The sequence below is a fragment of the Microcebus murinus genome, chromosome 5, assembly GCF_040939455.1.
Source record: "Microcebus murinus isolate Inina chromosome 5, M.murinus_Inina_mat1.0, whole genome shotgun sequence".
NCBI classification, from domain to species: Eukaryota; Metazoa; Chordata; class Mammalia; order Primates; family Cheirogaleidae; genus Microcebus; species Microcebus murinus.
In genome coordinates this window covers 86670596-86683378 of record NC_134108.1, presented here as the reverse complement: position 1 = coordinate 86683378, position 12783 = coordinate 86670596, and the positions used below count along the sequence as shown (strand labels likewise).

General features: G+C 40.1%; 2 protein-coding genes across 3 annotated transcripts; both read left to right on the top strand.

Moving 5' to 3' along the window:
• Window positions 1–1852: 1852 nt before the first annotated feature.
• On the top strand, window positions 1853–6945 carry LOC142870965 (uncharacterized). Its single transcript, XM_076003251.1, has 2 exons — window positions 1853–2225; window positions 6807–6945. Exons 1-2 carry the CDS (start codon window positions 2187–2189, stop codon window positions 6900–6902), a joined length of 135 nt encoding a protein of 44 aa, XP_075859366.1. The 5' UTR covers window positions 1853–2186; the 3' UTR covers window positions 6903–6945.
• Window positions 6946–7217: 272 nt separating this feature from the next.
• On the top strand, window positions 7218–11807 carry PTP4A1 (protein tyrosine phosphatase 4A1). Of its 2 annotated transcripts, none has more exons than XM_076003250.1 (5): window positions 7218–7353; window positions 8822–8914; window positions 9247–9377; window positions 9595–9669; window positions 10385–11807. In XM_076003250.1, the coding sequence occupies exons 1-5, from the start codon at window positions 7249–7251 to the stop codon at window positions 10587–10589; spliced, it is 609 nt and encodes a 202-aa protein (XP_075859365.1). In that variant the 5' UTR covers window positions 7218–7248; the 3' UTR covers window positions 10590–11807. The 2 variants fall into 2 exon arrangements, with proteins under 2 accessions (XP_075859365.1, XP_020142720.1); XM_020287131.2 differs by having other exon boundaries at window positions 10381–11807.
• Window positions 11808–12783: the final 976 nt, after the last annotated feature.

Here is a 12783-nt window from a genome sequence, read left to right as displayed (position 1 = left end):
CTATGTCATTTTCAAAGTAGGACAGGGTGGTACCTTATTTGAGAAGCTAAGACCCCCAGAAACTGATGAGTTCACTTGAGAGTTTGAGCCCAGGTTTTAGAGGTGGATGAGCATAGCTGACTGGATTCTTCATGTCAGCACTGTTTGTGGTAATTACAGGATCTGTGGATCACAAGACTTACAACTTGTATCGCAAGTTCTACAAGAAAATTGGCTAACACTGATTTGGCTCTGCTTACCATTTGCCGAATTTGTATGTTGTCCCACCAAATTCATTTTTTGAAACATCATTACATGAAAGAGTTTCACTATTCCAATTAGTATTTCTTTGCTGACCAAATTTTGGAGTAAAAGTGGCTAGTATGTGTTCTTTAACTACACTATTATATATGTTGGTCAAGCTTTTTATTTGTTGTGATATATTAACTGCCTACAATATATCACCAATATTTTCTCCCAGTGTGAAATGAATACTTGTCAAAAGTCTTTTGCCATACAAAAGTTTTTAATTTTTATATAATGAAATCTGTCCTTTTCTTTGTGACTTGAGTTCTGGGGACTGCTTAGCTTCATCTCTACCACCCCAGGAATTTTTGTAAATCTTCCTATATTTTCTTAGTAATATCTTTCTCAAATTTGCTAATTTAGTCTGGCCCAATTCTCTTTCGAAAGCAATTACTTTACTTACAAGAGTACATGTTTATAAGAAAGTTGAATAACTATGCAAGCAATCTCTAAATAGAAGTTCTAATAAATCCTAAAATGCTGTAATATACTGAGGAAGGACAAAATTTGATCCCTAAAGCCCTCTCCAATCTAATGCTCAGTGAAAACAGCAAACAAAAGGCCTCAGTGTTAGTGGAAAACTTAGTTCTTCAAAGCAGGTAAAGGTCCTGTTTACTCCTTCCAGAAAGCTAAGGAGAAAGGGTTTTCAGATTATAATTGACAGAGTTGCCCTTGTATAGCACAGAAGAATTGTGATAAGGCTTTATTTTCGTAGGCGCCTAAATTATGGAGACAGTGGAACAACAGGGCTGAAAATGAACAAAAAGGAAAGCTTTAGCTTTGACGCAAAGAACTACATCAGCGCTTGACAAAACCGAGGATTCTTAATTTTTAAAAACGCTTCCTTTTAGCAGTGCCTAACCTTTCATTATCTATGACAACACATTAAGTGAGCAGCAGTACAAAGGATGCATGTGATTTCGAAATGCCACGGATGAGCCAACTGCAGTTGCCCGCGTATGTAGTATGGAGGCGTGACCAAAAAAAAAAGACTTATAGAAAGCATTTGTCCGCATCAAAAGATACTCTCCCCATCTTCTACAGGGCAAGTTTTCTTAAGACCAGTTTGTCCCCACTTGAAAGTGCCCCCAGCGACAGGAATTCATCTTGTCCAAGCCTAAGGCCGTGGCATGCAAGGCGTTGAATCACCGAGTACAGCAGTCGTGCGACATAAATATTATTTGATGACGGAGATGCTAGGGGCGCAGGTGCCAAGATAAACCTCTGGCAAAGATAACTGTGGTCATTCCTTCAGGCATAAGAAAGCGGGGTCGGTTCCAGCCCTAAAGGGGCTGCGTTTTAAGTTTGAGGCAAACTTCAAGCCTGCCCGTGTGACGTGTGCGCACTCGTGGGTGGTTTTAATTATGAGGAGAAATAGGGTTTGCGGCGTGGTTCCTTCCAGTCCATAGATAGAAATCATTCTCCGGCTCCCATGTCTTCCCGCTCTCCGGCTCGCAGCAGCCCCAAATCTCCCCTCGGTCCCTTCCCTCCCCCGCCCGGGGACGCTCCGACTCCTGCCTTCAGCCATTCATCAACCGGTTCACACCGGCGGCGGCCGCCGCGGGTGACGTGCGCGGTGGGCGGGCCTCCGCCCCCGCTCGCCGGCTCTGCGCGCAGGGTTCCGGGCGGCGATTGGTGGCCGGGGCTTCGCACGTCGCGCGGGCTATAAAGAGAAGGGCTTGTGACGCAAGGGCGCCGCGGCGCGCGTATTGGCTCCTTCGGCTGCGGGCCGGCTCGGCTACGCGCTCTCCTCCGAGCCGCTCACTGCATGGTAGAGACTGGTGCCCCCGCCGCCGCCTGCATCGCCGCCGCCGCCGCCCCGCGACGACCACCGCCGCCCCCTGCCCTGCAGCCGCCGCCACCGCCGCCGCCTGTGTCGCCGCCGCCTCGGGACCGGCTGTATGATTAGGCCACAATCTTCAATGAGTAAACATATTCCTGTGAGTAGCCGTCGCTCTGCCGCCTTTCGGGCTGGGAATCTGCGGCCGGCCCCCCCGTCCCCGCCGTCGCCTTTGTTCGGAGCTTCGCGTCCGCTTCCCGTTCCCCCAGGCTGCGGTTCCGGTGGGTCCCGGGTGGGATCGGGCGAGTCACGGCCCTGTGGCCGACTAGTGGCGGCCGGCTGCGGGGGGCAGGACGCCGGGGCCCGCGGGGCTGCGGGGTGGCAGTTGGCCCCCGGTGGCACCGGCTTCCATGTCCCTCCGGAGCCCGGAACGGCCAGGGCGGTGCGGTGCGGCCCGGCCTCTGCGGAGGGCGGTTTCGGGCGCCGCGGCGGGCCGGGCGGGGCGGCACAAAAGCCGCTTTGTGACCGCCGCCTCCGCCCTTGGCCCTCCGGTCCGGCGCGCCCCGTCCGGGCTCGGCGGGCTCCGCGGCGTCCCGGGGCCCCTTTGTTCGGCGGAAGGAGAGTGGCCGCTCTGGGAGCAGGAGACGTGGCCCGGGGTGGGGCGAGGGCTGCGCGTGTCACTGCGGAGCCGGATACGGGGAGGGCGCGGTGGCGGCGGGATTGCCACCAGATCCGGGCAGGCGTGGGATAGGCGGGGCGGCCCGGCGTGGCTGGTAACGGTCTCGGCCCGAAGCTCTCGGGGCTCGGGGGCCGGCGCGGGACAGCAGCTTGGTGCAGCCACCCCTGTGCTCCGTGGCCGGGACCAGAGCCTTAGACAAAATGGCCTCGGCGCCCGCGCCTCCAGTCAGGCGCGGCGCGAACCCGTGATTGCGGCGCGGAGAGGGGGCGCAGCGGGCGGGCGGGCCGGGGCGCGCGGCGCCGCGCACTCGGAGCGGCGGCCATCGGGGGCATTCCGCGAGCGGCTGCCCTGCCGGGGCCGGAGCCAGGTTCTGCTAGGTGAGGACGCCAGCTCCCTGCCCCGCCCCGCCCTCCCCCGGCAGTCAGTCTCCACCTGGTAATTCGAGCTGTTCCGGATTTAGCGCCCCACCTCAGGCTGTGGATGATGGGAACAAGTTGAGTCTTGTCCGCTCTCTGGGCGAGTCGTGGAGCAATGGCCCGGGTCAAGCGCCTTGGAAACTGCCGGGGCTACTGTTACACCGAAACGAAGGAGTTCCCTGCTGGGCACCCGCGTGCATTTTCCCTGCCAATTGTGTAAGGTCTTTGGATGGCGCCTTTTAATCGGGGACTGTTTCAGAACTGTTCCTGAAATCCGTGGTGTAATGTGTTGTTGCCTCCTTGGTTCGTGGCAACAGTAGCCAAACCAGAGCCAGAACTGTGAGGCTTATCTTATGTCCGTGGAACACTCCACCATTCCAAGAGCATTAAGTTGTTATTTACACCGTAGCTGGAACCGTTGACCTGCCTGAGGTCCAGATTTTGAGGCAGTGCTTCCTTTACTCTTCATATGAATTTTGTTTGGTGGCAGTTAATCAGTTGGAAACTAGAAAGAAAGGTAGATGATTCCCAGTAGTAAGCAGCATTTTACACATGCTTTATTAGATGCATTACCCTATGACCTGGGTAGATGCCGAACAAACTCACCAGGGAGTTATTTGAAATATCCATTATACAGATTGATTGGCTTGACTCAGCAGTCTGACAAACTTGAGATTCTGCACAGAAAATGTTCTTTTCTCCTCTGCGCCATCATGCATGTGGTTATAATGTGGGAGGAAAAGTCCCTTGATATTTGTATCATGAATGGTTTCTCCTGTGGGGAGGATGTTGGGAATGGGGGAGTGTCTTGGCCAGAAGAGAAAGATGTCAGTGGTCATTACTACTTAACTAGAAGTGTCCCCCCAGCCACTGGGTGGCTCCACTCAGTTAAAAAAAAAAAAAGTTCAGGAAATGAATTCTTTCTGTATTGCATTCTCTGCTGGCTGATGAAAGTGATCATTTGAAGGGCTATAACCACACTCGGCTACAGCCAACAGGAATTTTAGCTATTAAATATGGAAATAGTGGTGTGAAATACAGTAGTCTCATAAATCAGCTTTCAACTGAAAAAAAAGGTAGTGCCTAGAAATGAGAATACTGTGATAAGTCATTTGTAAAGCTTTTTAAATTCATTGAATGTCATCAGAAAAATGTTGGAATACACTTTGTTATATTTAAGGAGGTAGTATTTAGGATTTGAAGTGAAAGCATCATGAAATTTTTCCCATATTACTGTAGTCTGTATTCACTGTAATAATCCTGTCTCTAATGGTGATTTAGACAATCATTTTTTAACCCAGCTAGCAAGTAGGTGAAGTAACCTATGAGGGCTCATTTTAGCAAACTTAAACTAATAAAAGTTATCTTCCTTATGGGACCTTTTAATAAATGATTCCTTTGCTAGTCCCTATGTTTTGCCAAAAAAATATACTGGGCTTTTAACTCAATGTTTTTTGTGACCTGATAAATAACCATATGAGTTATTCTTCAAAATTTAGCTAAGTTGTTCTAGAAACTGTAGTGTCAGACTCTATTAAAAGGTGTAAAATGAAAATGGGAGCAGATAGTTTGAATTTAATTTTAAGTTTTTCAAATGCTAAAGCATAGAAACTAATGGAACTTTTTGAATGTTACAAGATTTTATTTTGTTTGATAATTTACCCATGAGAATTCATATAAAGTGCTTGAGGCAGTGCCTGTCACTTAGTGTTCTTGTTAACCTGTTAATAATATTTTCCATTGTCCTCTCTTTCCTCCCAAATACACAAGAAGTACCTTATAAACTATTTGGAAGAAGAATAATTTTTAACATTGGTGCCTTAGTGTATGTATTTTGAAAATTTCCTGTGACTATTCATGTAATGTTTGATACTGGCATAAGATTGGTTTAGTTCTTAAAGAGGAACTTGGAGAAAATATAAATACATTTATATATATATATATATTGGTGGCAGTAGTTACCTTGCTTTCAAAAGCTGTGAAAGGAGTCTGAGATAATTTACATCACCCACCACCTCCCCCTTGACATCCCTCTATCATCTTTTCTTCTGTGAGTAGATTTCAGTTTTAGATAAGTGAAGCTTTGATTTTAAAATATGAAAGAATATTATTAAAAATTAGAAATATTTGCTTTTTATAGTTATAAATTGAAATCTTTTTAAATTTATAAATATATATTCTTATAATTTAATGAGTTGATTAATTTCAAGAGACTCACTTTCCTCATCTGTTAAATGGAAATGACAAATTAAGATTGTTAAGGATAAAATGAGATTGTATATATGGAAGCACTTTGAAAATCAGTCCTTTTTTTTTTTTTTTTTTTTTTGACACAGAGTCTCACTTTGTTGCTCAGGCTAGAGTGAGTGCCGTGGCGTCAGCCTAGCTCACAGCAACCTCAAACTCCTGGGCTCAAGCAATCCTCCTGCCTCAGCCTCCCGAGTAGCTGGGACTACAGGCATGCGCCACCATGCCCAGCTCATTTTTTCTATATATATTAGTTGGCCAATTAATGTCTTTCTATTTATAGTAGAGACGGGGTCTTGCTCTTGCTCAGGCTGGTTTCAAACTCCCGACGTTGAGCAATCCGCCCGCCTTGGCCTCCCAGAGTGCTAGGATTACAAGGCAAGTGCCACCACACCCGGCAGGCCATCTCCAGTTTTAACTTCAGTGTATTTTCACATTTAAAAAGGAAGGTATGATAAAAAGTACAAAAGGAAAATGTTGATGGTAACTTCAGAATTTAGCTTTTAAAACCAAAACTTAAAGGGCAATCCTCAGAAATGATTACATAAAGAAGTATTGCTGGGCATGTTGGTGCACCCCTATAATCCTAACACCCTGGGAGGCCAAAGCAGGAGGATTGCTTGAGGTCAGGAATTCAAGACCAGCCTGAGCAAGAGTGGGACCCCCATCTCTAATGAAAATAGAAAAAATTAGCTGAGCATGGTGGCAAGCACCTGTAGTCCCAGCTACTTGGGAGGCTGAGGCAGAAGGATCGATTTAGCTTGGGAGTTGGAGGTTGCAGTGAACTGTGATGACTTTTCTGTACTCTAGCCTTGGCAAAGAGTGATATTCTATCACCAAAAAAAGGAGTATTATCTTTGTAAAAATGGCCATTATAGCCAATATATTCCTCTCCCATCAAACTGGCTTACTAAACAATATTAAGTATGAAAGCAACAATTGAAAAGGAACTTAGGTACTAACTATGCAAGGACTAATGACTTTGTATAGTATTCATGAATTTTGTGTTAATGCGTAAAATGTTTTGTTAGTTGGAAAAAACAGCTGGTACATACAATTCATAGCAATATAGAACAAACAACTATTAAAAGAGGAGTAATTAATAGAAAATACATGTATGTAGGAATTTCACCAAATGTAACAGTGGTTTTCTTTGAGGAATCTTTGTAAGAATAGATCAGTAATTTTCAGTTTAATCTAGTTGTGACTGCTTGTTTTATATTATTGATTTAATCTGTACTCAACCCTTGAATTTTGTGATGCAAGTAAAAGTTGAAAAAGTGCCTTGGGCTCTAATTTGAAAAAGTAGTTGTGCATTTAAATAGTGTAGAAGCATACCATGTTCCTTTTGGATTGGAAAATAACTTTTTTTCTCTCTCTCTCTTTTTCTTTTAAACAGCAGTTCTGTGGTGTTCTTGGTCACACATTTATGGAGTTTCTGAAGGGCAGTGGAGATTACTGCCAGGCACAGCACGACCTCTATGCAGACAAGTGAACTGTAGAAATTCATTACTACTCCACCAAGAAGCCCCCATAAGAGTGGTTAACCTGGACACAGAAGTGTTGAATTGAAATCCGCAGAGCATTTTTACAAGAGTTCTGACCTGGATGGGGTAAACCTCAGTGCACTTTTCTGTTGCCTCAGTATTACTGGATTGAAGAATTGCTGCTTCTTGTTAGGAGATTCATTTCATTTACCATTACTTCCAACTTCATACTCAAAGCACTGAGAATTTCAAGTGGAGTATATTGAAGTAGACTTCAGTTTCTTTGCATCATTTCTGTATTCAATTTTTTAAATTCTTTCATAACCCTATTGAGTGTTTTTTAACTAAATTAACATGGCTCGAATGAACCGCCCAGCTCCTGTAGAAGTCACATACAAGAACATGAGATTTCTTATTACACACAATCCAACCAATGCGACCTTAAACAAATTTATAGAGGTAAGATTTGATAATTTTAAATATATTAAATGGATTGCAGTTAAATAATGGGGTTTATAGCTTATGAAATAAATACTGTTTTGGAAAATATGAGATGGTATGCCTGTAGTTCCAGTTCCCAGAAATAAAATACATGTCTTTTTTAGAAGTAATTTTTTTTATACATTTTGAGAAAGACATGTACTTGTTTGGCTTTGTGAGTTCATAGTTCTTCATGCATCTGAGTTTAAATCTATATGTGGACAGTGTAAGTGTAGCTTTCACTTAACCTATAAGAAATTTACAGGGGGAAGGCTGATGTTGATGGGTATTTCATATATATGCTTAGCCTAATGACTAATACCATAAAGTTAGTTTAAGCCTTGTACCTCATTTGATGCTTAGAATCAATTTTCAACTACTGATTGTATTTCTTTATGGTAGTGGCTGCATAGCCAGAACTCTCACTGTTGACCTCACCTCTTTTTACTAGGAAGAAGAAATGTAATGAATGCTGAATATATCTGTACACATACACATTTTATTCATGAATATCTACAAGTGTTCAGAAACAGCAAATAGGTCTCTCAGATCATAGGGAAATATTTTAATAGTACTTTTGTTTTAGATTACCATGTAAACATTTTTTAAATGTCAGAAGAGTTAAAATTAATGCATTTTAAAGCCTATAGTTTTAAATTTGTGGGGGTTTTACTATATGTTTAGGATTTGAGTCTGAATATACTTTTAAGACTTTATACTATATACTTCAAATAAGTAAAAGTTTGAGGAGTTAGTGTAATTGTGTCAAACCAGATTACTTACTGGATTATAAATTATTCCTTTGGTTATATATCTTTGCCCTTATTGCTTTTACCCCTCTTAGTGTTTCATCCTCATCCTAGTCTATCCAGTGTTACCATGACTGTAAACAACTTCTGTATGTGAAGGGCCACAGAAAATATGTAGGGCCAGGCACGATGGCTTCATGCCTGTAATCCTAGCACTTGGGAAGGCTGAGGTAGAAGAATCATGTAAAGCCAGAAGTCTGAGACCAGACTGGGCAACATATCAAGATCTCATCTCTACAAAAAATAAAATTAGCCAGGTGTGGTGGCACATGCCTTTAGGCCCAGCTACTCAGGAGGTTGAGACAGGAAGATTGCTAGAGCCCAAGATTTTTAGATTACAGCAAGCTGTGATCACACTGCACTCTAGCCTAGCTGACAGAGTGAGACCTTGTCTCCAAAACCTAAGGAAATACATATGGTGTTTAATATTCCCTTTTCCTTTTCTAGTATTATTCTAGTATTCATTTAAAACAAGATTTGTTTCCATGTTTACACATACATAGGTTCTACCATTTTTTTTTCATGGTTTTCTGTTAACCACACCTGCAGATCAGATGTGATCGAAATAGCTAATATTGAGCAATAGTGATGTCGTTGTGAAGACTTAATTTTAAGTTTTTTAAATTTGTTTTATCTAGGAACTTAAGAAATATGGAGTTACCACAATAGTAAGAGTATGTGAAGCAACTTATGACACTACTCTTGTGGAGAAAGAAGGCATCCATGTTCTTGTAAGTATTTAACAGTTCCCTGTATGTTTATGATAATGTGCTACAAAAGTTTATTCAAATAAACCACAGACCCCCAACTTAGTTTTTTAAGTTAAGATAGTATACAGTATCTAATTTCCAAATAAAGTTGAAAGATAAGCAAAGGTTTAAAGTAAAGAAATATCTTTGTAAAGATTGAGCATTTAGTCACATTTCATGATAGTGGGGTCTCATAAGATTTGATTAAACATATTAAAATAAAAATGCATTTGAAAACTTTTAGATGTTAGGAATTTAGAATTCTTATAGTATTTATATTAAAGATCTATAATGTTTCATTCTTTTTGATTTAGGACTGGCCTTTTGATGATGGTGCACCACCGTCTAACCAGATTGTTGATGACTGGTTAAGTCTTGTAAAAATCAAGTTTCGTGAAGAACCTGGTTGTTGTATTGCTGTTCATTGTGTTGCAGGCCTTGGGAGGTAAGATAATTTTATTAATTTGGTTCTTCATAAAAATCTGGGTTGATCTGACACTTTATAAATTCTTCTAATTTTTAATGTAAAGTCAATATTAGGGGAATTACTTAAATAGGAAGTATGGTAGATAATACTTCTGGATTGGGGAATGTTTAGGATAATGAATTTATTAGAGTTTAGTTTTGAAAAAAATGATTTATCAAAATTCTTGCCTTACCAGAGCTCCAGTGCTTGTTGCTCTCGCATTAATCGAAGGTGGAATGAAATACGAAGATGCAGTACAATTCATAAGACAGTAAGTAGTGGATTTCTTTTCATTTGCACTCTAATTTCCTCATTAAATATCAGTGATTTAAAGTATAGCCCATCTGACCATTATGATTATTTTTAAGATAGTGTTAAAACCAAGAAATACTTTTTTTTTTTTTGCATTTCATGCAGATGCTTCTATTACTAAGATTCAAATTCAACAATATCCTTTGAATTATTATTTTGCTTTAAATTCTTAATAGAATATGTTGCTTGTTGATTTGCATTTTTATTGAGGTATAAGTAAGATACAATAAAAATGCACAGGTCTTGAAGGGAGATCAGTTAATAACACCCAAATAAAACAGCTACCCCGTACAATGTATACGATATTTTGAGTGTTCCAGGACATACCTTTGTGGCTTTTGTAGTCATCATCTCTGCCACCAAAGGCAACCTCTTTCTGACTTTTATCACCATAAATTAGTTTTGTCTTTTCTTGAACTTTATATAAATAGATATGTGAATTGTGAGTTGTAACCACCACTCAAAAGAAGATTTAGAACATTTAACTTTTTACTGTTCTTTTTCCATTTGTACATGTATGCCTATCCATATTCCTTTCTGCATTATTAGGTCTTAGACTAATAATTAAAAGATTAAATTGCCGCAAGAGAGGTGATATTGTCTGTAACACACTAAACATTACTGTAGAGGGATTTGATTTTAATTGCTTCTCTTTTTTTCTCCCTCCTAGAAAGCGGCGTGGAGCTTTTAACAGCAAGCAACTTTTGTATTTGGAGAAGTATCGTCCTAAGATGCGGCTGCGCTTCAAAGACTCCAATGGTCATAGAAACAACTGTTGCATTCAATAAAACTGGGGTGCCTGATGTTACTGCCTTGGAAGGAAAATTTGACACAGGACCTAATATGTCATATATATTAGCCAACATGTTGGCTTGGTGAATAAGTCTAATGAAGCTTCCATAAGAGTATTGTAAAGCAGTTTTACCAGGCCACAAGTTTAACAGAATTGCAACTTATGTGTCTGGGTTACGGTTAGCCTTTTTGGACACTTAGCAAAAGATTCTTGCTGTTCAGCATTTAAAATGTGCTTATCATTTGTACCAATTGACCTTTCCTGAAATCATGCGGTATTGAGTTATGTCTTGTTTAAATCTATTCCCATGCCAGAATCTTATCAATATATAAGAAATTTAGAAAGATTAGGTGCCAAAATACCCAGCACAATACTTGTATATTTTTAGTATCATACAGAACTAAAATCCCAGGAACTATGAACACTCTAGACCTTATATGGTTTATCCATTTCAGACATTGAAAGTAGGGCCTACATGGTTATTTGCCTGCTCACTTTGTTTACATCTCCCACATTTATACCAGTATACATCAGGTTTGCTTAACCATTGATTTTTTTTTTATTATTATTATTTTTACCAAGTCTTACAGTGATTATTTAATGTCTTTCTGTAAATCTCATTTTGTGCTGTTATGAAAAACCTCCATTTTAAAAATCAACATTGTACAGAAGCACATGTCTTTAATGTCTTCAGACGAAAACGCCTTACAGTTAATTTAATGTTTGCACTCTGAGGTGCAACTTAACAGGGAGGGCCTGAAAAAAGAATGGGAGGGAGCTATTAAATATTTTTAGCAAAATGTTGCCTTTGTCTTGTGCAGAACATGTAGAAATATGCTCTTTAATTTAGTAAATATTTTTTAAAAGGTAGAGATGCTTTGTTAATTGTAGCTAAAACAATTCTTAATCATAAAATTTCTGAAATTCTTGTAATTTTTTTCCATACTTATCAGAAGTTGTTTATCAACTTATTTTTGTTTGAAGTGTGATTTTTTTTTTTCTGTTCCCAACCTCTCTTGCAAAAAAAAAAGTGGGTTTCTGCTAATGAATTGAGCAGACATCTAATATTTTATATGCCTTTTGAGCTATGTAACTTAATATTTGGATACTTGATAATTTGTTTTATTATGTAATTGATAAAATGGTGATGTGTATTAATGTTAGTTCAACCATATATTTATACTGTCTGGGAATGTGTGGTTATAGTTCTGTGGGAGAAATAATTTGTCAGTGTTCACCAGCTTGTAAAAACTTAGTGCGAGAGCTTAAACATCTAAATAAATAATGAAATGCATTTATCATCATTGAGATTGTTTTGCTTAAAGTTAACTTATTTTGTAGCAAACAAAATGAATTGCACTTCACTTAATGCCATTTCATATATAGTGTGCCCTCATCTTTTTACAAATGAAGTCAGCATTTGAGTAAGCTCATAGACAATTCGTTAGGGTCATGAGAACTATTTAATGCTAAAAGTGCTCTCCATTATAAACTTTCCTTTTGTGAAAGGTGTAGGTATTTTGAACCAATTTGTTGTATACTGAGGAGAAACAGTATACAGTAGAGGAAGGCCTTGAATTTTTTTTAAGCTCAATTCTAGTTCTTTTTTTCTTTTTAGAGACAAGATCTTGCTCTTTTACCGAGGCTGGAGTGCACTGGTGTGATCATAGTTCACTGGTCTCCAACTCCTGGGCTCAAGTGATCTTTCTCCTTCAGCCTCCTGGATAGCCAGAACTACAGCTGCAAGCCACCATGCCTGGCTTCTAGTTATTAATGGTTTTGTGCTATTTTGAAAATTAATTTGAACATTACTTTGGCACATGAAGACTTAATAAATGTTAAATTTGTTTCAGTAGTCTGAAATACTAACTTTGCATTCCACATGTTATTCTAAAAGGGACAAATACCCTTGTCTAATTTTTTTCATAGTTACAAATGTAAAACAATTAAAATGTGAGTAAAAAGTGATACTCCATTTGGCGTTTAAAAGAACTTGCCTCCATCTCTCAGCGCTAATTTAGCACTTAATATATTCCATTCTTGAAATTTAGCTGGGACAAAAGGACAGACCTCGGGAGGCCCCTAGTTCTTTAAATTTCAGATTATTTTTAATTGGGCTTAGTTATTTAACTGGAGCTGTTTTTGTTTTTTTTAAATCAGCCTACTTAACAAGATAATTTGGTGTTACTGATTACTAAATAATAAACTTTCTTTCCATCAGCCCATAAAACATTTACTTTTATTGAGAGAGGAGATGCCATCATGATTAACGAAAAGTAT